Source organism: Puntigrus tetrazona, chromosome 15 (assembly GCF_018831695.1).
Source record: "Puntigrus tetrazona isolate hp1 chromosome 15, ASM1883169v1, whole genome shotgun sequence".
Taxonomy (NCBI): Eukaryota; Metazoa; Chordata; class Actinopteri; order Cypriniformes; family Cyprinidae; genus Puntigrus; species Puntigrus tetrazona.
The window spans coordinates 2,134,341-2,162,019 of NC_056713.1; the positions used below are offsets into that span (position 1 = coordinate 2,134,341).

The window sequence follows — 27,679 nt, forward strand, 5'->3', positions numbered from 1 at the left end:
TTTTATTAAACATTATTATTATCATTATTTTATTCCACCCCCTTCCTCTGAATATCCAGCTCTATCTGTCAGTTTCTCTATCTGGTGCTTTGCCAGGTCTTGAGTAAAACCAACCACAAACTGCCCCACAATGCAGGGCTGGATCAATGATTAAGGTTCCAAGAAAAGAAACTAGATCGAACACTGACTAGGCTTGACTGAAATACTAAATATGCATGATAAATGAAGTAATGGACACTTCTGAGTCCTGTAGTATCCCAGCTGAGCTCATTCAGGATATCAAATGTATTATATAAATAATTTATGATGCCGTTTTAATCTTTGTAGTAATGCATCCAAACAGTTTTGTTTTCCACAGTGGCCATTTCAGGCTTGTAAACAGATGACTGGCTGTTGAAACCTCTCTCCATCACACTATTTATATCCAAAACCCTCATAATTTATATAATAATTATTTACTAAATAATATTGTTCAATTCCATAAATATGATCATTATACATTTTTTTAATTTAATTTATTTTATTTTATATTATTGTAGAACTGAATTTATCTATTAGGACAATGGCTATTCTTCATTTTAGCTCAAAAATGATTGTATTTTCCCTATTAAATTCACGATTAGTCATATCCTTTTTATCAAGCATAGCCCCATATATATATTCTTATCCCAAGAAAATGTTGAGTTAAGCATTCTGTTGCTTCAGCTCACAGACCGCAGTCTTTTCATTGAACGTCTCATGCTTACTGTACTCAAAAACTGGCTCAAATCTCTATCTCTGATTGGCTGAATGGTGCGCAAATACTAATGTTTATCATTTTTGCGCCGTCGCATCTTTGAAAGATGAAGATGCTCGATCTATTCTATACATATTTCAAAGCAAAACTGTATCCGTGCTGTGTTTTGAGTTACATCTGTGAATCATTAGGTATTCATAGAATTTTTTTATCAAATTTCAAATTCAGCCATTGCTAAAAGTTGCATAAAAACATAACAAAGAGTGGAAATCCATCTGCAATCCATCTCTTTATTCTTCTAAAAACCTGTCTCTGTGAGTCTAAGCAATCTGAAACGTGCTAGCTCATGGATTATTTGATTATTTGTGTCTCATCTCCCCAGAATTGCAAAAATTGGATTTAAACGACAGATGAGCCAGCAGTGCAGCTGTTAAAATGGAAAGCTTAATAAATGGGGAAGTGGTCTGGGACCCTTGTGGTCATAGTTTTATAGACTGAGACACTCGACTCGGCTAGTCAATCACTTTGACCGTTCGAGAGGGGGACAAAAACATAACAGTTATGACTCAATCATCAAATAAATGTGGCATACTATAGCCATCCTGGAATTCCTCACAGTATTTGGTTATGTTAAGATGAATATACGCTCGGTTTCTGATGACTGTGATTCAATCTTTAGGCCTGATCGTGGGGAGCATTTGCTGATGAACAGCGCCGTCGCTTGATGCAGATGTGACACCAAAAAGAGACAGCAGCTGTTTCACAGACATATGATCCAAACAGAGACATACACACACACACACACACAGATATTCTGACAGAATTTCGTCCTGTGTGGGCCGATGTGATTTATAGTATAACACTCGATATCAACCCCCTGTGGTCACACTCTTGTACACACACACACACAAGCGTATTCAGGACAATGTGACCTTGGGAGTCCATATCACAGCATATGTGTGTGTGTGCTTGTGCAGGGTGGAGTATCAGAGAGAGAGAGAGAGAGAGAGAGAGAGAGAGAGAGAGAGAGAGAGAGAGCAATTCCCATAATGCAATCTACTGTATAGAACCAGTAAGAACGAGAGAGATTGGACAAGAGAGACCCACTCACGGTTGAAGAATGGAGGAATGGATTAACAGGACTGAGTTTGGGACACTTTGGAGCAAGAAACGCAATCATGGGATTTGGATCGAGATTGACCGCGCGGCAGTAAAGGAAAAGAGAAGAATATTTTATTAACGTGACCTAGGTATTGATGGATTTCATTTGGGGCGCCACGCGTAAAATTATATGCAAGCAACTGAACGCGCCAAACGCTGTCAACGAAAAACGAGCGGCGATCGCGAAGATGCCGGACTCCCCCGGACTGCGCCGGAGAGGGAGCATGATGTTGCAAAACTTAGCCAGAAGGGAAAGGCAGAGAGGGATGGAGGGGAGGGGTGGAGGAAGAGGAGGAGAGGTGTGGAGGACAGCAGGAAGAGGGAGAGGTAGAGAGAGAGAGAGAGAGAGTCTCTGCATTTCAAGTGCTTAACAGTGACCTTAGAATCTCCCTCTATGTCTCTAGCTCTCTCGCTCACTCTGCATTAAAGTACAATGCTGCAGTTCTTCGTCCCGGGAACTACTACATGAGTGCCTGCAGCCCTCCCTGCCTCAGTTTCTCTCTTCCTCCCTGTTTTTCTATAACTTTATGATGCGTGGACGGTTAAGAGTGATGCTGAGGCCTGAGAGAGGAGGTGAAGTTTGGACTTGTGGGCAGGACGGGTTTCACAGGACGGGGCTGCCCTTTAAAATCTGTTTGAATTTGAGAGCGAAGACTTCTCGTTTAACGGTAAGTTAAACAGTCCTTTTATCCGGTCGTGCTTTGAATGCATGCGTCTGGATCTCTTTTAACTCTAGTTTTTTGCTATTATTCGGTGCATGTAGTGTAGACGTTTCTTTAAGAACTATTTGTACTTGATCTGATACTTCACGTTTACGTATGTTGGTGTAACTTCATGCAGAATTTTTAAATCGAATGATTTAGATGAAGCATATGTTTAGGTTCACTGACAAATGTTCAAAATTATGTTGGATTTGTGGAAAATGTATGTGATGGAGAGACGCTTTTAATGATTCTTTATACACACACAAGGAATGACTCACAAAGTTCATGAGGAAATGTAGCAATGTTTGTCAGCATCAGTAATGAAAAATGGTCCTAATATACATTTTCATAAACCAAATACACTTGAGACACAGTTGAAGGTGAGGCTATGGTGTTAAACACTTGTCTTGCAAAATACTAATATAAAAGTGTTATATGTTTAGATGATTGCTTAGATGTTGTTAGATGAAGTTATACAAAGAGATTAAATGCATTTTTTATATGAATAACGTATATAACGTGAATAACATTTGCCTCAAGTATTTAGATTTGTGTTTTTAGGTTACCGTTTATTTCAATGTAGAAGAATCAAATGGTCACATTTCTATCCGTTTATGAAAATGGCATACGCTTCATTAATTAGAATTTCTTTGAAAGAGAAAGAAGACGAAAATGGAGAGAGAGGGAGAGAAAGAGAGAGAGAGAGAGAGAGACACTTCAAAATTTACTCTTGTACACTGACAATATGTGGAGAAAGTTGGAAAGAGGAACCCTTATGGAAACAATACTACTAATAAATACTTTGTTGGGGTAGTTATTCGTGAACAATAACTCTAATTTTGAAAGGAAGGTATACGAAAATGAGATTTTCTGACTATTCTAAATAGGACTAATTGTAGAGAGATTGATTAGCTGAAGGGATTCTGCACCAGTTTGAAATTACATTTGTCTTTCTGACTCACTGTAAGAACAGAGCATATTAAAACATTAACATTAAAAAAAAAGAAACTTTTATCAGTACTGATCAAGAGATCATAACTCATACTTAACTGAAAGAATGACTTAAAGCGCTCAGCACAGATTTGTTTCTAAATTAAGATTCCCTGATTTTTTAACTTTAAGCTGTCGTGTTGTTGCGGTCTGATTTTGCCACTTTGATAAATATCTATGTATATTTGCATGCATGAGTCACCTTCACTTTTGCCTGTGCAGCAGTTTTCTCCAGCAGTAGCTGCTGTTCATCACACTGCGGAGTCAACCCCCTCTGCCAGCTTCTCTCTGTAGAACGTATTTAAAACACCTGCACGCCTACCTGGTCCAAATTTACATCTTCTGCACATTGCTAAGCACAACATTCACCTTTTTTTACATTTTTATTTTTATTTTTGAAAACATAGTCGGAAATGGCTTGGATGGCTGTAAAAAAAAAAATTAAACAATCGATATTTCGATGCAGTAATTGCAATAATTGCATTATTTGCTTTTTTATTGTTAGTTCTAAAAATTTTAATCTTTTTTGTATTATTTTAATGGAATGGGCCAAATCTCTTTAAATATTAGAAAATACTTTTATTAATAAATAATTTTTAGTTAAAAGGTTTAAAAAAGAGTCAATAACAAAATGCTTTGTTTCATTGTTTTTATTGAAAAAACAATCAGTGATGCAGCTCTTATTTATGGTGCAGTGCAAGCATACAGTATGTATTTAAAGTAGGCCAGAGTCAGACATTCAGCGACACACTAAAACAGAGGCATGCATGATGGAAAAACAAGCAAAAAACTGGTCCCCGAACCATTCCAACCAACCTCACTGGATTGCTGTCATTGTTTATGCCCACAGAAATGTTACGTTTGAACGATCTTGTTGTACAAATTAAAACTTGAAGGCAAATGCATTAAAGAAGACATCAAGGCAGTACAATCAATAATATGGTATCATGATTTCATCATATATGTGATAAAATTCGCCTTCAGCATAATACCAGGCTTTTAACAGTTCAATAACCCAGTTGTTACATCATTACATATGAATATGTGCAAACAAGTAACTAGGATATGGTTGTCTAATTCTAATAGAAGATAATCAGGGATTTAGAGTAATGCTTCCTGGCAACTCAATCTATGAATGGCAACCACTAAAGTGCTAGCCATAAAATCATTGTGCCACAGTCTGGATTTCACAAGCTGCTTAATGTTAACTGCTGCGCAGCAAATCAAATTATGAGCTTATGGTTTTGTTATATCCTTCAGAAGACTTTTTTGTCGTTTTGTGGATGCCTGATGTTGCTCATATTACGTAAATATCTAATACATGGTAAATACATGTGTAAGTGAACAAAGTAACTGAGTGTCATTGAATACATGATTATCATTGGATACATAGCAATAACAGTTAACAGCAATGATTACACAATACAGAAATCTCTGTTTAGGTTCATGATACAATAAAGCATTACTGAATTAAACGTTAAAATCAACAATGATATAGATACATTCCATAACAGTGAATTTGAGTTCAAAATGGAGCTAAATTATAAAGGTAACACAACAATCCTTCATGATACTTTTTTATATAACAAGAAGCAGTACAACTTGATTTATTTAATACTTATTGGAGTACAATATGATTTAGGAGTGTAATTTAAAATAAATAAATAAATAAAATAAGCCAGTCAGAAGGGGATTGAGTGAGTTAAAGTGTGAGTGAACAGAAGCCAGTGTGGGTGTCGGCTTTGCCCAGCAGAGGGTGGGGCTTCCTGGCCACAAAATCACTGTGGCTCCAGGCTTTGGGCCTGTGCTGCATGAATGCAGTGTTACAGCATGCACACCAAGCAATATACATGAAGTAAAATGAATCCTGACATACTTTACTCCTATGGTCTGTAGGCAAATAATGTATATCTTGTACAAGGATTTATATCAGAACTAAGAAGAAAAAAATGTAAATGAGCCTACATCTTTATGACATTGTCTTCAATTTAAATATACAGAATGTTTAAATTAGACATATACTGCTACTTTTCAACATCATCCAAGATTACGATATACAAACATATTATATATTTTTTATATATTTATTTTTCATTGAATATAGCTATTTAATACTCATGTTTCCTGATCATAACACAAAATACTATTGAGGCTATTCTTTGAAATTGTTTGATTTAGCAGATGGTATGTAGGGGACCTGTCCCTTCCCTACATAATCTACTACACAGTCTGCAGTCTATTACCACGAGTCCACTAAAGGTTTACAATCACTGTGTTTCAAACTGGATTACCATTACATGATGGATTCCCAATTACTTGAAAGTTTACTTCAAAGTTTCTTATTTAATCTGTATGATGTCATACAGATTCGATTTTTTTAATTCCTTTGATCAAATGCGCATTCCTTAATCCATTATCTTTAATTTGCTTTTTACTCAATTTAAAACCATTTTAGCCTCTTTCAGAACAGATTATATGATGTGTGAAATTTGATTATGAGGCTAATAAATTCAGTATTGACAAAAAATTAATTCCACAGTTTATACGTTCAATAAGATACTCAATTAAAATAAATTCACACATTCCCAATAACACACCACAACATACATGTTAAACACAATTGGTAATATTAACAATCAAATTTCTGAATAGGTTGTTTTTTGGCTTTTATCTATAAATAGATTTATATAGATGTAACTTGCCACATAATAATTGCACCTGAAATGATGATGCTAAGTGTGAAAGCAATGTTTTGGAAATGGCATTTTCCATAAATAGGGTACAAAATAGCTTCATTTGTTTTTCTTCAGGGTTGTAAATTAGAGCAAATTTAGCATAAATTAAGATGTCACAGAGTACAATATTTCTTTGATCTTTTGTCTATTTATAATTGGGAAAATAGAGATTATTTACATCCAAACTAGCTTATTTTTGGGGGTCTCACACATTTGTTTATTTACTTATTTAGTAAAGGGGGACATCTGTTTTAATAAGTTTAGTAAAGAAATTAAGAATTCACTCACTTTTACTTTAAATTTTGGATCTGTTGGTGGGGGAAGAAGCTGAACAGATTTGGCATGCCCAAACGTACTGTGAGGGTCTGTTGGGAATGGTCCCGAGGGAGCTTGGAGACATTGAGTCCGAGTGGACTATGTTCTCTGACTCCACTGTCGATGCAGTTGTTTGGAGCTGTGGCTGTAAGGTCTCCAGTGCCTGTCACGGCAGCAACCACCCAACCCGGTGGTGGACTACGGAAGTAAGGGATGCGTACTGCAGACTGCAGCCCAGGTGGTTGTGGAGGCAAAAACTTGGGTCTGGGAGGAGTTCAGTGAGGCCATTAAGGCTATCGGTTGGCCTCGAAGAGGTTCTGGCAAACTATTCCAGCGCCTCGGGAGCGCCCTGCTAGCACTGTAGCCAAGTGTAAAGTTGCTGGAATGAGAATCAGCACCTACAAGTCTGAGGCCATAGTTTTCAGTCAGAAAAGGGTGGCTTGTCCCCTTCAGGTTGGTGGGGAGGTCCTGCCTCAGGTGGAGGAGTTTAGGTATCTTGTTCATGATTGAGGGAAGGATGAAATGAGAGATTAAAAGATGGATCGGTGCAGCTTCTGCAGTAATGCAGTCAATGTACCGGTCTATCGTGGTAAAGAAGGAGCTGAGCTGCAAGGCCAAGCTCACAATTTACCAGTTGATCTACGTTCCTACTCTCACCTATGGACATGAGCTATGGGCATGACCGAAAAGATGAGATCCTGGATACAGGTTGTTGAAATGAGTTTCCTCCATAGGGAGGCTGGGCGCTCACTTAGAGATGGGGTGATGAGTTCTGTCACTCTGTCAACTCCTCCATTTTGTGAGAGGCCAGCTGAAGTGGCTGGGGCATCTGTTCCAGATGCCTTCCGGACGCCTCCCTGGGGAGGTGTTCCAGGCATGTCCCACCAGGAAACGCCTGGGAAGATACGCTGGAGGGACTAAGTCTCTCGACTGGGCCTGGGAACACCTCGGTGTTACCCCAGAAGAGGAAATGTCTGGGGAGAAGGAAGTCTGGGCATCCCTAGTTAAACTGCTATCCCCACGACCCGACCTTGAATAAGCGAAGAAGATGGATGGATGGATGCTTTTTTGTGATTTTACTTGTTAGATAGTCATGAAGACCAAGTCCTCTTAGGAAGAAGTCAAAATCACCATTAACAAACGAGCAAAAAAACCCCAAAAACATTTGTCATGCTAAGTTTCATTTTTGATAACAAATATGCAATATATAATAGGTCGAAATAAAGACAACATAGCATTAATGCCTATAAAGGCTTTTAAAAATGTCATGGAACAGCAAAATATACTCTATTTGTGGAATGTGCCAGATGTTTGTGCAAATTGATGATTTGTTTTGTGCAAATTGTGTGTATCATGCATAAGGAAATTGTCATGCAATGATTGTACATGTTTTGGAGGTGTGCTATGTGCTGTCAACTAGCGATTTATAGATTTTGAACACTGATGTGTAGTCATGGTCCTGGCTTAAAAGTCTGCTGTAAAAACAGCATAAACTTTTAGACCCAACGGGGGGAAACTGGCATAATGAGAAGGCACACACACAAACACACACATTATGCTTTTACATCCACTTGAGAGGTTGTTGAGGGCAGTGATTTCTCAAGAGACTCTTAAAACGTATAAACACTATAAGGGTAAAAACACTTTGGCAGTTGTAAGAAGGACCTTGTGTAGTTTAAAATTCATCTCTTTAGAAAATTCTCAGCAGAAATACTGGATGGCTGATATTAATAGTGCTAATAGTGGCAGTAGTTGAAGAAAAAAAGAAATTACTTGGCTTTGAAAAAAAGGGTGGTCCAAACAAAGAGTTCTGCAGGAAGTTATTACCTTAACCTGTCGTTTTGAGTGGAAGAGGCATTTTGAAACCCTTTTTGTTTTCTCACTGGTAACTGGACACCATGGCACTGTGGTGGAGATCTTCCTATATGACATGTTTGACTGCTACACGAGAAAACCGAGGAATGTTGAATGAGACAGTTATAGGATGAAGAGTCAAACAAGTTTTATATATCTTCGGGAAGGAGGCTTAAATTTCTGAAAGGTAAAAAGAAAGAATGCACAGACATGAGAAAATGTTGAATCAGCTTGTTGAATATAAGCTAATTAATCAATTCATCCATTTGTGGTTATTTTGTAGGAAAAATACCATTCAATTTGGGAAATATGCTTATAGTACAAATTTTTTCTTTTTTTAAAATAAAGACTAATTCAAGCTAGAACATGTATACTAAAACGTCACGAAAGTTTGAAAAGTTGTTTAACATCTGAGTGAGTTCCCCTTCAGGAATTGGAGCTGTGGCAAAATGCTTTGGGAATGCTTGGGCCCCGAAACATTTGTGGAATCAGTTCAATAGACAAGAGGGTTGACGTGAGCAACCATTAAGCATAAAGGTGCACCGGCATACAGCGAGTGCATCTGTGGGGTGTGTGTGTTTGTATAAGCAGTCAGTCATGAAAAACTCTGTATAGAGAAGTGATATTCAGCTAGAAGCTGTATTTGCCTTCAGATCAGAAGTCCACCCTGTGGTTTCTTACCCCAGGAGACACAGAGAAAAATGCAGACCCGCCACCACAACCCCTTGCATATGAGGAGCTAATGGTGGTTGTGATTTGTGCTGTAGCCAAGCTTAAAATCGACTGCCCAGTCCATAAGCAGGGTGTTTATTGAAAAAGTAAACTTGATGAATGTTTGTTAATTACAACCTTTACGTTGGAGCATTCTATTCTTCACCGATCTTCACAACGAAAGTGTCGAGATCCTGACTCTTCAGCCCCACTTTCACAAACTATTCTAAACATCATGGGATTGAATGATAAGGAATATGGGACTAGGCCAGTGGTTGACCAAATGCTAGCAAGCTATCTCTCCTCGGTTTCAGCCTCATCCCTGAAGCTTTTCACCAGGCCAGTAAAGGTTGGCAGGGGGGTATGCGCTCAAGCCTCCTACACCAGCTGGTACACCAGATCCTTCTGTGGGCTCAGAGAAAGCTCCTCTCATTCAGAGCAGTCTATATCCCTGGGCACCTCAATCAGGAAGCAGAAATCCAGTTGAAGCAGGAGCTGAGGCTCGGGGAATTGGAGGGAGTTTGGCTAGTGTATTTATTTGTGTGTCGCAGGAAACGATACACTGTCTGCTCTGGTTCTCACCTGCCGAGGCTTCGTCTGTATTCTTTTCCCACAATTGCTCTGCTCCTAGGAGTTCCGGAGTATGCCAGCACAGGGTTCGTCTTTTACTAGTAGACCTGCTCTGGTCAGCCCAAGTATGATTCTCTGACCTTGTGTCCCTTCTCAATGGATTTCCATTGGAGATTCCAATTAGGAAGGACATCTTCTCTCAGGCAGGGGCACCATTCTTCACCCCAGTTGGTACAGTTCTGGAGTGTTTGAATGAGCACATGTCAGTATGTTTATCTTCTTCCATTCAGGTATAAATGGCCATAGCTGCTTAGCACATCCTTCCAGTTGATCAGACATTGTCAAGGCACCTGTTCTTCACAAGTTTTCTCCTTGGCACCCAGAGGCTGATGGCAGTACAACGCACCAAGGTGCCCTCATTAGGTGGCTCTAGAGGCTCTCTGCAATGTACCTTTTGAACATAATAACCAGGTCCCTGACAAATTCCTCATGCTAAAAACAGTCTTTCCTTGCTATATCCTTCCTTAAGAAGATAGGGTGTGTGGTGTCCAAACTTCAGGCATGATTAGGGCTTTCCTTTACCTGAGCCTCAGGTATGTCCATAAAATACCCACATCTGTGCTAGGGCCCATTGTACTTCTGTCCTCTTCTCTTCCAGGAAGCAGTTCAGGAAAGACTCAATATGTTTTGTCCAGTGAGAGCACTGTATGATTATGTCCACAGAGCTGCCCCGTGGCATAAGACAGGTCATTTATTTGTTTGCTTCAGTCTGCCTAAGAAAGAGGTTTGGGCGGCTAAGCAGACCGAGCTGGTGGGTGGTCAAGACAATCACACTGGCCTATGAATCCTCTGGTCTCTCATCATCCATGGAGTGCACTCAAAGCTTAGTATGGTGGCCTCCAAGGTCCTGACAGTGGGTGTGGCCCTTCAAGACATTTGTGCTGTGGCAGGCCAGTCCCTTCCACACACTTTTATAATCTGGACTTGACATCTACCCCAGGGTTCCAAGTTATCTTGTTTTGATGTACTTGCCAGATACACACACCAGACAGGGATTTGGTTATATGACACAATGGGTGTTCTCGTTTCCAAAGCATTTAAAGCAGCTCAAGTTCTTGATTGAGAATGTTTTGGTTGAGAATGTACATATGTAACCATGGTTTCCTAAGGTAAACAAGATGCTGCATCTCATCCACACACTTCATCATATGCTAACATGTGCATTTGCTGGTGCACCTTTTTGCTTCCTGATTGCTCACATCACCCTGCACATTTTGGACTGATTCCTCACGTGCTTCAAAAAATGGTCTTCCAAACACATTCCCAAAACATTTCGACACAGCATCTTGTTCCGCTCGAATAACTATGGTACATACATAACGTCAAGACATTTTTTTCTAATTGTTTGAAGTGGTTCCAAACCACTGATTCAATTATTCACTTGCCTCATTATTAAAAAAAAAATCTAAATATCTATCTATCTATATACACAATATACACACATATATTATGTACACAACAAATATATTCTGGATGCCATTAATTCTGATTAATCATTTGACAGCACTAATATATAGAAATGATAGTTTCTTTAGGTTATTTTTTAAAGGATTATTGGAAGTCATTACTTGCTTATTTAATTATTTAATTTATTTATTCTTGTTTTCTAACTCAAACTGTTTACAGTATATGCACAGCATATATACAGTTGTATATAAAACAGAAGTGAGGAAATATATTTTAGGAAAGTACTGTTTTAGTCTTTCTACTTCATGATGTCACATTCAATGTGTTACTTACCTTTTTGTAGCCGACATTTACTAGCAGCTACCAAATGTTTATGTACAGCAGGTTTATATAAAAAGTTTATTTATAGGTACAAAAAAAAGATAATTACTAGTTACATATTTTAAAAGAACTCAAGTGCAGGTCACTTGCAGTTATGGAGAGAAAAAACAACAAAAAAAACATACCACTATCACAAAGACACCACAGAACCCAACCATGTAGCACGACTATAAACAGACTGATAGAAACCAGGTAATTCAGGTAAAGAACTCAAAAACATAAAGAACAGGCTAATGAAACAAAGATGGAGAACTTGAAAGGGCTACTGTCAACCACATTCACATGACCCACCAAAACACACTTGCTAGCAATTATTTTTACCAGAATGTGTAGGATGGAGCTCCACCATCCATTAGGCCTCCATGGCTAAGATGGCGGGTTAGGGCTGTCTGTTTCAGGATTCAAAGTAAGCAGTTTGTTTATAGAGAAGAAACTCTTTATTACAAAAAAAGAAAAGGAAAAAGAAACAAATTCTTACTTTGTTGCTTCTTCTGTGCCTCCTTCTCCATCTACTTTGCCCTCTTCTTCCATCTTCTGCTCATCTGAGATCAGCTCCTGGTTCTTATGTCTGCGAATACACTTCACCACGACCATGGACAGAATAAGCAAAGCTAGAATTCCCCCCACAGATGCTCCGATGGCAACAGCAATGGTCGAATCTCTTGGTGGTGGCACTGGGCAGAGGAAGACAAAAATTGAGGAAAACAACATAAATCAAGAGTTGACGTTCTAGGCCCAGGAAGATCATAAAAATAGTTAACATATGTAACATCAGTGTTTTAACAGTAATAATTTATGAACAGTGCTGTGGAAAATTACTTTTTAAAAGTAATGCATTACAATATTTCACTTGCATAACACTTATTATAAAATGATTAGTTTCATGGATTCTGGATTCTTATTGGTCAGCAGCTGTGTATTATTCACGATACAGCACGGGTATGACCGCTTCACCCACTGGTTCTGTGTATCACTGAGCAACACCCTTAGCAACATAAACAATCGATAAAATGTGTATTATGTATTTCGGCATCTTTCATCTTTAATTTGGAGACCACGCCATTCCTTGTCAAATAAAAGCTTCTCATGTGGATGTGTGTGCATGTCTGTTTGAAAGCCTGCAGTTTCTGAAGTGGGGAGGGAATATCGCTGTATCTATTAGTTTTCTGTTTCAGATATGTCCACATGTCTATTATTTTACACTGTAATGATGCTTGCAATCTCACGCTACACTGCCAATCTTGATGTTTTTTTCATGCCTTGTGATATTTTAAAATAAGCAGCGGCTATTTGAACTGTGTAAATAGCAACAGATGCTATTTAGACTAAGTAAAAACAATTTCTTTTTTAAATGGCCGATGCTGAATAGCAGTATTGTTGTGTATTGTAGGGATATACTATTTACTCTAAGTGCAAATAGCAATATATTTACACAATGAAAAATAGCAGTATTTAGTTATTTATGCAAAGCATAGCAATATCAGCACCTCAGTATTGTAGTACAAACTGTGTGCACAAACATTATTTTATTTATATTTTATTAAAATCCCTCTCTAAACCTAACCCTAACTTTACCTTTCTTAGGAGTGTTACAAGCTGTCAGTGCATAGATAAGATGCCTAAAGTAGCAAAGACTAAATAGTGTTGTTGCTGGTGCCATGTTTTGGACAATCAGTATAAAAATAAGTAGTTAAGTTGTATTTATAACACTGCTGCAGAACAGTGCAACCCAAATATTAAAGTGTGTTCAGCACATTTACGAAGGATTGATTTCTGATTCTGCAGAGCAGCCTATGCTGGCTGTGCACAGAAGATATAAAGAGGGACAGTCTGGTGCTTCTGACTCACAGTCTGTAAGTTAATTACATTTTCTTATTAACAAAATCTGCTACTTACTATTCAAATATGGGTTTTGAGCAGTATAGCTTGTTGTTTGTCGTTTCACTGATCATATGGTATGTTATGGTCATGTTTACGAGGCTTATGTGATGCATAAAAAACAGTACTTATAATTATTATTTGTAGTGTCTCCACTAAATGCAGCAAATAGCGCCGGGACATCTCATTATAGTGAAAGGCATAACATTTCCATTACACGCCTGACGTATTTGGCCAATCACAATACACTGGATAGCTGGCCAATCAGAACACAGCTCACTTTTTTAGAACAATGAGCTTTGTACGAAAACGTAGTGTTTTTTGAAAACCGCATTACATCAAATACACAAAATAACATTATTTTTAGCAACATCATAGGACCTCTTAAACATTATTCTCTGTAATAATCCAAAAGCCACTAGAAATGTGTCTTTTTGATGAGTGAACAACCTCAAAAATACATCAATGCAGCACTCTTTTCTAATTTTGGGCTAAACAACACCTGCAATTAGGTAACACCATTCATCGTGGCATCTCCTAAAATAACCCGTTTAGAGCTTTTTGGGCCATACTGAAGCCTTACATTCAGTCAGGACGAAGACCTGGATGGTGCCGTTGCCCGGAAAGCGGTCTGGAGGGTTGCGCACATAGCAGTTGTACATGCCCTCATCCGTCAACTGCACATCTAAAATAGTGATGGTCAGGTCGTTTTTATCCAGGTTTCCAGAAAATATGACTCGATCTCCAAATCGGCTCGACTTCAAAGGTGTTATCTTGTTCTTATAAGTCATGAACTTGGAAAAGAAGACATTTTGAATCAAGAAAGATTAAGACTTGGAATTTGTGTAATTTTAAAGAATTGGTAAGACAATGGTATTAGCGTGTTTAGTGTTTTTGCCTTACCATTTCTTCTGTGCTGTTGCTTGTCTCCTGATAGGTCCAGTTCATGGCAAACTTGCTGGGGTCCAGCTTGTAGCATGAGGTGAACGCACAGGGGATTCTGACATCTGTCCCGTTGAGAGCAAGGATCTGTGGTGGCACCAGCACATCCATGGAGTTCACTGGACAGGCTATGAGAGATGCAAATATACACAATTCGAATTCCTGACATCTGACTGGTGAGATACTTCTGTAGATGCATGCATAGTAACATTTTATTTTGATGGTCTCTTTTGAACATTTTGTTGATAGTAAGTAGCATTGCACCTATGTCAACTAACTTTCATTAGAGTATAAAACAGATTAATATCTGTTAACTCTTTATTGTGAATGATCTCCCAACAGACATTCTACTGACTATAGTTAGCTTTTCAAGAACATGTCAACTTATTTTAACCCTAACCCTACCAGTGTACTAACACTCTACTAACAGTGAGAGTTACGTAGGTGCAACTTTACTTATAGTCGAGAGAACGTGTTAAAGGGATCATTCAAATAAAATTTAACTGCATGTTATGTACGTGCAATTCAAGTAAATTAAAATGTCATTTTAAAAAGTTTGAGTAGTATCATATATCTTGATATGACAATAAGAGATTTATAATAATTCAAACACTTTTAAAGAGTTTAGCATAGAATGGTATGGGGTTGGTATAATTTTGTTTATGAAAGAAGTCTCTAATGCTCACTAAAAACAGCATTTATTTGATTAAAAATATGGTAAAATATTGAGAAATATTATTTGAAGTTAAAACAATCAATTCCATTTAACAATTAAATCAAATTGCTTAAATTTAATTTATTGCAGTGATTGTAAATCAGAATTGTCAGCAGCATTACTCTGAAGTACATTACATGATACTTGAGAAATCATTTTGTTATTCGCAAATTTAGTCCTTAAGTATTATTTTTACTTAGTTGAAATTAGTTCGGCTGCCGTTTTCTTGTGTAAACTGAATTATCTGTGGAATAGAAAGATAATAGAAAATCACTCCAAGACTTGTTTGTAGAGGCTTCAAGCCACTTTTGATTAATTTAAGGCATCCTTAAATGGAACCCCATCCCTACACCCTCCCTGCGCTTCTCTGTGTCCTCATTCTGCTCTCAAGGTTATGGTTAAAGGAGAAATGTGGACAAGGTACATTGTGGAGCTGGATATGCATGCAAAAATAAATACCACACACACAAATACATACATAGAAATTGTAATCCATTCCTAGTTCAAAAAAAAAACAGTCAGTGATCTATTAGATTACACATTTAATCTGATTACTTTTAGATTACATTTGATCAACCTTCTTTTTATTCACTTTTTTTTTTTTTTTTTTTTTTTACTTAAAGCCTTTTTGGTTACTTTTAGATAATTTTTGATCTAACTTGTTTATCACATAGATTTCATTTCAGTTCATTTGTCTACTGCTTGCACGATGCACATATTTTTGTAAGGAGCTGAATCAAAAACCCGAAATGCAATAAGACTAATCTGACTCCAAAAAGAGAGTAAACACAACCACCCCTCCCTGTTGTGTTTATGACACCCTCCTCACCTCTGCTCTTCCTGCTTCCCCTCCTTCTGCCCAAAAGACTTGTTTTAAAGTTCATTAGGAATAAGGCATTATATGTCATGTGTCTTATTAACCTATTGTTCTTCACTTTCATGTTTGGCTTCATTTAAAAGGTCTCAGTGCGATCGGTAAATTGGTCTCAATTTCACAGTAATCACTTATATTATGGAGAAGATTAAGAACTTGGTAGAACTGTGTTCTGTTGAGAAGGGGGTGTGTCCTCCTTTTGGGTCTCTGAACGTGTTCCAGCCAGGTGTGACACTGGAGCACGGGAACCTAGACACCAAAAGGTTTTTATAACTAAATTTGGTATATCTTTGTCTGGTCTGAGTATATAAGGAAAGTGACAAAACACAACAAGGTGCGATTCTGTAGCCAAATACACCATACTATGTAATTTTCTAAAGACCAGGTATAATGACCTTTTAAGTTTATTTTACTTTGTTTTGTGTTATTTTTGTACTGCTGATCAGTTGTGCAAATGTCTATGAATTATACCAATTTGGAACCTATTCTTGCCTGGCAAAATAAACGTCAATCTTGGTTAACTTATAATATTGTCTGAAATAACTTTTCTAGTAGGTTAGTGACTTCTGAGGTTTTCCTCATTGTTGGCGTGCTAGGGTGAGTCAGATCAACGATCGATGGATGGAGCCGTCTTGAGATCTTGACTTCTGGCCACTAAACTGGCTTAGCATGCTATTACTTAGGGAACGCATAAAAAATTACTCTTTTTGAGTCTATTGAGGAAATGGCTGCATTAAGGTAAGCGATCTACGGGGTAGCCTCTGACTAAGACCTGGACTAGCCCAGATGTGTCGTGAGTCTGTTCTGGCCAAACAAGGTCTCTAAGCGACCCAGACTCCTAACGAACGATAAGTCGAAAGTAGGAAGTATTATAGCATCCACTTGTCTGAGAAAAAGTTAACATCAGTGTGAACTGATAGCGATATCTATGCACATTGTTGCTGTTTTATTCCATTTTAATATCTGAACATTAGTGAGAAGAAAGAAAAAAAACTAAACATTTGCATATGTGTATAATAATAATAATAATGACCCTAAACATTTAAACAGTGGTGCAATATAGCATAAAAACGTCTTATTAAAAACATTACAGCCCGAAAATCTGAGACCGATCAGTAAAACGCATTCTGTAATTTACATTTTCACTTAAACATTAAATATATGGCACCAAATTTTACATATTTTAATATGTTTTACAGTATTAATGTCATTCTACTCTAAGCAATGTGTTTATGATTCCTAAAATAAACCATTGTTTTTCCAGTGTTAACAAGTTCAATGTAAATAAACGATTTATAATGTGTATCTGTATTAAGCATACTGTACACTACATGTTGCACTGCTATTACTATGATCATTAATTTCCCATATATATATATATATATATATATATATATATATATATATATATATATATATATAGTCTAAAGGTTTATTCCTCCACCTCTGCACCATTTCATCCCTCTGCAGTCAGGAGTTTTGTGTTTCTGGACAAGTTCCCACTGCTGCAGCAGTTATGCTTTATCGGCCCGGCTCTCTGCAGTAGTAGCAGCAACTTCGTCACACCCTCCCATCCCATCCGTTCCCCACCCCCTCAAAGTGCTGCAGTTTAGTCCGTCCCCCTCCCTTTAGAAAAATCAGGTGTCCTCATGGATAGAGAGCAAGAACTACAGCAGCTGTGTTCAGAGAAACACACACACACACACACACACACACAAACCTCACGCATATGTGAATAGCTTCGGTAACTATTATGATTTATAGTGCGCTAAATCCAGAATGCTAACAAGGCAAGATCTGAACTATACGGATATGCAACAATACATTATAAACATGGCGTTTTTTTGTGCTACAAATGATGCGGTGCTGCATCGTGTCGCTGTATAGGCTCTCGGTGTGGGCTGAAACATGTTCACACACACACAAGTTCAGCACAAATACACACACACACACACATGCAGAGTCAGCACTCGGCCAGGCGTGTTACTCAATAGCAGCAATACGTCAATGTCGTCTCCACCCACCCTTTTACCTTCATGTATATTTAGTCCGTTTCTCTCTGCGGTCTGTGCCACAGCAGAGACGCTTTAAAACTCCTTCGCACGCACCATGCACATTTAATTGCAGAATCCGTGCATTTCTCAGGAGATAATAGCCAAACCGTTGTAGTTTGAACGCTACAGTGAATCCTGCGTATCTGTATAACTCTTGCTTGTAAATGGTCGGGTTTATATAAGAGGTCTGACTAACATTGACATCTCTAGCCCACTCTTGGGGTACCGATTTGACGGTTATATATCAATATTCACCGGTTCAGAGAGCTGTAGGCATAAAATACTGCAGTGGAGCACTCTCTCACACAACGGTCCCTGACAAACCCCATCCCTACACCCTCCCTGCGCTTGTCTGTGTCCTCTTTTTTCTGCTCTCAAGGTTATGGTTAAAGGAGAAATGTGGACAAGGTACGTTGCGGAGCTGGATATGCATGCAAAAAGAAATATTACACACACACACACACACACACACACACACACACGCATACAGTGCTGGGTAGATTACTTACATATTGCAATCCATTCCTAATTCAAAATTACATAACAGAAAGATCTATTAGATCCCACATTTGATCTGATTTACTTTTTTATTTCCTTTTAGATTATTTTTGAACTAATTTGTTTATCATATAGATTTCACTTCAGTTGTTTAAACGATGCATATAGTTTCAAATCAGCTTTAAAGAAAACGTGTTTGTTATCACCTGACCAAACCGGAAAACGAGTCTCATAGCATCCATCAGTGATATCTGATACTGATATCTAAACAACATTAGCATATGCGATGGCTATTAGTTATGATCATTGATGCGTGCGCTGGCCTACTAGAAGGAAACGATCTGTTGTGCGTATACGTCGTTCGTTGTTTACACTGCGCCGGCTTTTGATCATCGTCTTAAGTCCTCAATATATTGTCACGGTTTCATTTATGTATGATTTTTTTGACTCTCAAAGCCGTGAGTCCTATTGGCTGCCGTTATATGCCTGACAGACTGCAATAATTTGAGTTAAAAATCTTTGTTTGTGTTCCCCAAGTTACCCACATCTTGGATGCACTGGGGGTAATTTTTTGGGTGCACTATCCCTTTAAGTTCTAATAAGACTCTAATCATACGAAAGCATTTAAAAGCATGCACTGCTTAAGCACCTATAGTGTCATTTATTGTCGGAAACTGCAACGGTATGCACTTAGTGGTATGCATTTCGAGTCTTCCGCATTTGAAACATTTTTGTCTACATTTCCAGACTCAATAAGTAAATATGTTATCATTTACATATAATTCTATAATCCGGTTAGCTGAGCAGCGTTCTAAGTGTGCTGATATACAGTCTAATAGCACTGAGATGTTTCACTGTTCCTTTCACTTCTTACTCATATTCATGTGATTTTTACTAATTACCGAAAATCACCTTGTTAATTTCAAAAGTGAACAGAACGAGGTTGTTAAAATGGATACAACCTACGACAAATCTGCTTAGATAGTTTCAGCACAGCACATTTGTTTCTGCCTAATGGATCAAATATTGTGTGTCAATCCAGACATCTGTATCTCAGTGAGAAGTAATATACCATATGTTACCATACAGATAACCGTGTGCTACTGCAGTTGGATCCTATCTATCGATCCACTATTCAGAGTGATAATTCACCCCCAAAACGAATATCATGTCATGAATTACCCACTTTAATGTCTGTCATCAGTCACCCAGCCCTATCTCCACCATGTCTTGAAACCAGACCTTTTGAAACACAAAAGCAGTTATTTACAGCAGAATGTCCACGTTGCTCTTTCCCATACGATGGCAGTGAATGTTGACCGTGACTCTCGATTAAGTGAATAACAAAAAGAGTCTTTCGTGTCGCTTTTTTGTTCAGTTTTTAGCTCTAGTTTCATTCTATGAAAGGAATTCCGCATGATGTTCCACAGAAGAAAGAACGTCCTATCCTTATTTTTAACATACCGTGACTGTTTGTAACCTAAATGTGCAAGGCTTCCAGGTGTGAGTTATTTCAAATGTATAGTTATGCTGCTGGATATTGCAAAGTGGTATTTCTTATCTTGTCGCGTTAATTCATAGCTGGTTTGTAGTGCAGACAGTTTTGCAGTTCACCACGCTTTGTTATTCTAGTTCTTCAGCAGCTGATAAATTGGAAGACTCACACATTGACAGGAAATAGCTAACTTCTGCTTTTAAAGATAAGGTGGATGGTTTTGGACTAACATGATGGTGAATAAATGCTGACAGACTTATATTTGCTATGCTTTATCGATCTAAACACTACGCTACCATTCAAACGTTTGGGGTTGATATGTTTTTGAAAGAAGTCTCTTATGAGACGAACTTGTAGACAAAATTATAATAAATAAATAAATACACAATTAATAAAAAATATTAAAATATAATGATATAAAAAAATAATATAAAAACTGTAGCGTAGTGTAAGTTTATATTGAAAAAAAGAGGTGTTTTCAATAGAGAAATCGAATTCAATAGCTTTTGGGGCTTGTGGAATAATTTAGTATTTTCCAGGAAGCTGACTGAAATGTATTATTAAATTCAATCATCTGGAGTAGAGGATGCCACACAAATGTTGCTGAAAGCCATAGTGTTTATCTGTATAACTGAATATGGTATTGATATGCAAATCATTTTACCAAGGGAAGAACAAAAGAAAAGAAAAATAAAACATGCAATAACATATTTGAACACTTAAGCCGCATTTCTGAATGTTATTGTCGTTTTTTAAAAAGTATTACAGTGCCATTTATATTTAAATAAATGAATCTGAGCATGTTAATACATGATACATGCATTCTTATGGACATTTTTCATCTACGTTTAGAAAATGTCTAATAGCGATATGGCCATGTCATTTAAATTTATTAAATAATATAGGATTAGAAGTATGAGGATTTTTGGAGGTAGACAGTTAAGTGAAACTGGCTTTGAGTTATAACTGCAGGTCATGTCTTTTTACTGTCACTGAAAAACTGGGTTTTACACCCTCTAGTGGCTTTTTAGAAAAACTGCATTGTTTGCATTTGAACTTGAATCCAACTTCCCACTTCAGAGGTGTGAAACTCTTCTTTTTTCCCTTTAAGCTATGAATAAAAATAATGAATTATAGTTCGTGGACTATGCCACATGGATTACGCACAAGAAAGTAGGTCATCTGCCTTCTGTTGAAATACATAATCCTCATGCAACCTTTAACAGAAACACGAGGCCACAGCTATAGAAATAAACATGTTTGCCAAATTAATTAATTTAACTAGACATTATATGTTTTATCTGCATTTTGAGCAGAGACATATTAAAAATGTTTCTACTTTTTGTTTCCTAAAAAAATGCACACAGATTACAAAACAAACATCACATAATGTATATAAAGTTATATATATATATATATATATATATATATGTGTGTGTGTGTGTGTGTGTATGTATGTATGTATGTATGTATATATATATAATTTCCATCACCTAAAAGTACTGTATTTTTATAAAGTATTATTAACGATGATGATCGTTATTCTTATTACTGTCGTTTAAATTCTCTTTTATCAATATCTTTACTGAACAGTCAATGGGAGGGAGGATGAAGTTCAGCTTATATTTTATTCACAATAAGTACAATTATGTTTTGTTCCACCAACGAAAACAGATTAAGACGAAGCAGAATAGCAGTTCTCTCGTTTTTGAGTGAATCGGCGTTTTGAAGGAATCGTTTTAGAGAAAGATTCTATGACTCGCTCATAGCGCGTTCAATTGCTGCCACCTACTGGTGTAACGATGTAACTTCAAGAAAGACTCGCTGGTAAAACAGTGATCCAAACACTACCTATTGACAAAATACGACACGTTCCTAATCGCACAGTGTTAACAGATGATTAATCCAGCCTACTATTTCTTCTGTGGCAATGAATATAGAAAATAATTATATATATATATATATATATATATATATATATATATATATATATATATATATATATATATATATGTGTGTGTGTGTGTGTGTGTGTGTGTGTGTGTGTGTGTCTTGTTTACGTTCCATAGTCAAGATGAATGCCCTCACAATTGCTTCACAATCAAAACAGTGAATGCTGATGTGCAAAAAAAAAAAAAAAAAAAAAAACTAAAACAAAAAAAAAACAACCACAACAAAAAACCCCATCACAACAGTGTCGCTCAATGTTTCTGTAACAATGCTATGATGTAATGACACATTCGTAATTTCACGAGCATCCTTCAACGCATACGCACGGCTAGATGAACACATCTGTCCTCCTGATACACTGAAATGATTTAAAACGTCGAATGGAGCGCTTTAATCCCCCCCTCATATTAGAAGCTGTTTTACTTACCCAGAATTACCATCATTGCAACACAGGATAATTTCAAAGCGGACGCCCACTGCGCTTTCCCAAAATGCAATAAAATAGGCATTTTGGTCGATGACAATAAACGTAGCGGAAAATAATATCTGAAAAATCTATTTCTTCGCTTCAATTGTACACAAAAGCGCGTATAATGTTTATATTTGTGCTATGATATGGCTGGCAGTGTCTGTAGAAGGAAAACTGGTTGATAGTATGGTTGTGGTTTGCCTTTTGAGGTGCTTCAGGGTTCGGTTGAACGGCGTTACAGTACACTATGAGAGCAGCAAATAAAACACGATAGGACTCAGTTTTGCATTATGAAATAAAATCTGAACGCATATTTATATTACGTGCCTCTCGTCAACTGAGAAAACGAAAACAAACAACGCACGAATCTGCTTGAGGAAAAACCAAACGGCCGTTGACGCAAAACTAAGTAATGAAGCGCTAGCTTGCAGTAGGACCACCTCTCCTCATCTCCTCACTAATGGACATCAAAGTGCACTAGAGATGAGCAGGAGGTGGAAATACACATGAGAGATGAGAATGGTGCCAAAAAAATACGATGATGATTATTAAAGATATACAGTAGGCGGTTTGTTTATCGGTTTAGCGAAACGAGAGCAGATTCGTCGAGGGTGTGCCCATAATGGTTAGCCACTAGCTTTATGATGATTTATAAAACTCTTGGTCTGCAGTTTATCAAATTTTAAAGGACAGTTTGCTTTAATACTTGTGTGTGTGATGCTTAGAACCACTTCTCCACTGTAAGAAAATTGTGTTGTTGTTTTTTTCAGAGACAGAAACAGAAGAAGTGGAAGTTTCATGCTAATGAGAACTCGCTGAGAAGATACTATACTAACTATATTGTCCACTGTCGCCATCGGGTAGATGATGAAAGAGGTGCATGAGGAAAAAAACATTTATTATGAGGGATAGCGTAAAAGTCAGCTGGTGAGTATTGAAAAAGAGTTTACAAAAAAGTCCTTTTGGGGACTATATAATGCGTATCTGACAATACTTACTTACTAATTTAAATAATCGCTTATTCTGTGTCTCATCTTTTAAGTGATAAATCTTGGTGGCAGGGGACGTATACGGGTTCCTCGTCATCCTTCGGCTTCCAATCGGAAGGAAGGAGTCTGCTGCGTCCAGCTGTGACAGGAGCATCTGGTGCCAATGGGAAACCATGCTGAGAATACGCACAAACAAAAAGCATTTTACATCTCGTGAACACACTTTTTTTTTCTGTGATAAATGGTAAATAGTGTGTTTACACATGAAGGGGTGTATGCATATACACATTTCACTCAAAATAATAAAGGTTCTAGGCATTAAGAATAGATTTAAGGTGTATAATTAATGTCCACATGGAATTTTATTGAGTCTATAATTATGTTGTGATATACTATGTGCTTAGGTTTATTTAAAATACATTCAATGTAATGAAGCATTAATATTTATATAATAAATAGGCTATAGATGGTTTAAAGAGAGTTTTAGAACTTTAGTACATCTTTATGTAATATCATAATTCTGTTGTCCATGAAATATATATTGAATGCACTTTTAAGCATAAAAGCTTAAATTCAATTTCTGTTGAAATGTGTATGTCACTTCTTTTTTAACCTTTTGTAATTTAGTTTATTTCATACTAACTTTGTAATACTGAATATATTTAAATTACAGCTTTACACACTTTACATGCTAGTCAGGACGCCGAATAGAAACACTTATTTAAAATGTACTTTGCACCTAAATGTTTAATTTGAAAACATTGTCACTTTTTGAAAGTGTACTGAAGTGCGTTAAGAAACATAGTGTACTTTCACTGAGTACACTTAAGTGGACTTTTAGTTCATTGAAACGCTATACGCGAAACAGGTTTCTAAAAATATAGTTTTACGATTTAAAGTGCGCAGCGAATATCAGTTATGCACACTTCTTTTTCCACGAGCAATTTCAAATCTACTCAACATTAACAGTAAATTCTACAACTCAAATATTCACGTTAATTTGTCTGTTTCATATTGTGTTTTCATGTCCATACCATGGTAACATAGATGTTATCTGGACTGCCGGGAGGACTGCTCGCGTCCGCAAGGTCGGGCATGCTGAATCCCACCTGAGACGAAATTTAAACCAAAGAAAGTTTGATTCAATTGACTTTACCACTACAGAAAGCAAAGAGAGGAAATGAGAGCAGACATACAGAAGTAAGTAACGTAGATGTGTTACCCTGTATGTCACTCCCTTGTCTTCACCGTGAGAGCTGTTGTTAACCACTTCTATATTTTGCCTAATAGAAAATAAAGCATATTAAGCAAGAAAAAAATGCCTTGCCAGCTGCAATTTCTCTCCGTGAACCGACAGTGACTTACTTTGAGTTGTTTTCTCTCTGGGTTGATCTGTAAGCTTTCCTCCCCAAAAACATGGTGCCTATTAGTAACACGAGCCCAGCCACCGATGCCAGAGACGGCCACCAGAGAGGAGGTGTCTGCAGACGATTCACACCTGGAAGGATTCTCCTGGTCAGTGCTGGGGAAAACGAAGAAAACAACTTGGATCTACTGCACAAACTAATTCACAAAGAACAGGTATTTATTGTACGCTGGGTGTTTATAAGCAAGCTACGCAATGCAAAAAGCACTCAGTAACTAATATGCGCACATTTGGGGTTGTGATATTTATATTTAGACTAAAAAGAACAAAAAAGTATGTTATGCTCGCAAAACATTCATTTGATCAGAAATGCAATGAAACACTACGATAATGTGAAATATTATAACAAAATATTCCGCAGTCATTTCTCTGCTCTTTAGCGTCACATAGAAATATATTTGAGCTGGTTGCTCTTTTTAACAAATTCAAAGGCACTAAACCAAACACAACGATTTATGTATTCTTCATTAAATTTATATACTGCAAATTGTACATTTAGCATGTGAACTAAACTTAAATGAATTAATACTACTACTACTAATAATAATAAATAGGGTAGACCCATCATCTACACAGTCTATATATGGCCATCGGTCCTGTCCTCTAATCATACTATCACAGAACATCCACACATGCAGTTGAGTAACTCTTTGAAATGTCAAGCATAACTAAACATTAAACAGATCTTCACACATTTCTGCATAAGCCTCCAATTGGACCAGCATCAGCACTGGTTTAATTAGCAAACATTTCATTAAAATAAGACGAATTTCCCTCATTACTGTTGTTTGGGATTAACTTATTGTGTTAATTTACTGGCTGTGTAATAATGTCCCAAATCTTTGTCACGTGAACAACCGGCCCACGAATAAACAGTACATAAACTGTTGAAAAAAAGAAGGGCTTTCCTACCTGATTGCACAATGAGGTGTGTTTGGTTCTTGTGAAAAATGCCATTGAGACGCAGTCTACATAGATAAGTTCCATTGTTCTTATCGGTCACGGATTGGAGCTGTATATCAAAACTCCCTAATTTGACATCTCCCTTAAAAAACACACCAGGAAGTGGCACAGTTCGGTTTCTGATGTAGTAGAGGATTATTTTTGGCTCAGAGGAGATATCCTGGGTTTAAAAAATACAGAAATGTAATAATTGCACAAATGATACGATACGAATAAGTAAAAAGTAAAAATAAAAAGTGTAATGTATGTGTGTTTCTGTATTCCTAAAAAAAAATATATACCATGAATTCCCACTCCACACTAACAGACATGATGTCTAGAGGTCCAGGACATTGTGAGAAATTACATGACAAATGGACATCCGTCCCGGCTTTAACCTTCTGGTCTGGACTGGTCTTCACACAACCATAGGTTCCATGTACTGTCGACCGAAAGCATATTATATTGAAAAAGTAAATCGATGCTTAATACGCTTGATTAAAATAACGGATCAAAATAATTGTGCTTACCTGTGAAGATAAATACTATAAACAGGCACCGCATAACTGAGCATGAAGACCCTGTGAAGTTTGTTTTCTTCTTTATAACGGAATACATAAATATGCTTTATTTTAAGTAAAGGCCAGTAATTCCAAGATCCAGAAGATCTCGTGTATGGAGTCCGGATCTCGCATGCCTCAACATTTCTTTGCTTCCGTTAGAGAAGTGCTATATGCCATTTCCTGGCACATTCTGTTGTGGTTAATTATCAGTGTAAAAAAAGAAATTACCGCATCCTCTGTGGTCAAGCGCATGATCAGAATAAAACATGTTTCTCCTTTGTGCACATAGTCCTTTTGCTTAAAGAGAGCTAATCAGCACTGAGAAGCAGGCCTAGTTTCCTTTGATCAGGTTTTATGCATCCTATTCGTAAACACAGCGACAAGTACATTATTCAAACTATCTCTTTTATGTTCCACAGAACAAAGAAAGCGTTCAGTTTTAGAACGGCATGGCTAAATTCCGGTGAGTAAATAATGACTATCCTTTTAAGGAACGGAGAGGAGGTCGGTCAAATAAACTTTTCCACAAATAGTAAAAACGAATCTCTTTCGCCCTCTAGTGTATCGTTTGATGTCAGCTATATTAGATTGAAGAAAGCGAGAGGAGTTTTCCTCAGGAGAACAGAGACATCATGTTAAACGAAGCAGGTACATCACCTGAGGCAATAAACAAAGACATCTGTCGCATTGATCGATTTCTTCTTCCTGATTCAACTCCTTTAGCTCTCACAGAACACTTTGCCATTTCTGTTGATTTGACTGAAAGACACGATTGTCAGCTGATGATGTCATTACATGGGTCAGAAATTTCATCGGCGTTGTAAAAGGAATTATTCATGAACAAAACTTGAGCGTCGCGCCGAATACAACGTTTGTTGTCAAACCGAAACAGTGCTTACGCAGCAGCTATCTGAATCACTTATGATTGAATCATTGAATTATTCATCAGATCATTGAGTCTATTCACGAGTAGCAGAATATATAATCAATTATTTGCTACTGAACGCACGCGGTGGCCAGATGTTGGAACAGAACAAGCCGACTTTAATGCGTATTAGATGATAAAACGATTATATGATGCAAGATGCAACAGTGGCGGTATTCATGGGATGTATCGCAGTTCGCAAAGCCAGCTGCAGCATCTAGTGGCTCTCATAATGCAAATTACAAGATTCAGAATAACCTTTATTTATATGCAGTGTGAGTCTTCTTGGTGGATCCTGAATTAATTAGATAATGAGAAAGTACAACCGTGATAAG

The 27,679-nt window shown here is 37.3% G+C and overlaps 1 protein-coding gene and 2 long non-coding RNA genes across 8 annotated transcripts; 2 read left to right on the forward strand and 1 right to left on the reverse strand.

Moving 5' to 3' along the window:
• Positions 1–4,226: 4,226 nt before the first annotated feature.
• scn2b (sodium channel, voltage-gated, type II, beta) lies at positions 4,227–26,929 on the reverse strand. 6 transcript variants are annotated; one of them, XM_043258958.1, is made up of 8 exons: positions 26,387–26,926; positions 26,159–26,298; positions 25,827–26,037; positions 24,854–25,010; positions 24,685–24,771; positions 24,523–24,597; positions 23,502–23,664; positions 14,417–14,572 (listed from the first exon to the last, which is right to left on the reverse strand). In XM_043258958.1, the coding sequence occupies exons 1-8, from the start codon at positions 26,472–26,474 to the stop codon at positions 14,561–14,563; spliced, it is 933 nt and encodes a 310-aa protein (XP_043114893.1). In that variant the 5' UTR covers positions 26,475–26,926; the 3' UTR covers positions 14,417–14,560. The 6 variants fall into 6 exon arrangements, 5 of the variants coding, with proteins under 5 accessions (XP_043114896.1, XP_043114895.1, XP_043114893.1 ...); XM_043258959.1 differs by having other exon boundaries at positions 14,437–14,572; positions 24,711–24,771; positions 26,387–26,919; XM_043258957.1 differs by having other exon boundaries at positions 24,523–24,771; positions 26,387–26,929.
• On the forward strand, positions 22,983–24,065 carry LOC122358955. The gene is made up of 3 exons (XR_006252663.1): positions 22,983–23,124; positions 23,270–23,426; positions 23,542–24,065. It is a non-coding gene; the product is annotated as an uncharacterized LOC122358955 (long non-coding RNA).
• Positions 25,004–27,303, forward strand: LOC122358956. The gene is made up of 3 exons (XR_006252664.1): positions 25,004–25,069; positions 26,839–26,882; positions 26,980–27,303. It is a non-coding gene; the product is annotated as an uncharacterized LOC122358956 (long non-coding RNA).
• Positions 27,304–27,679: the final 376 nt, after the last annotated feature.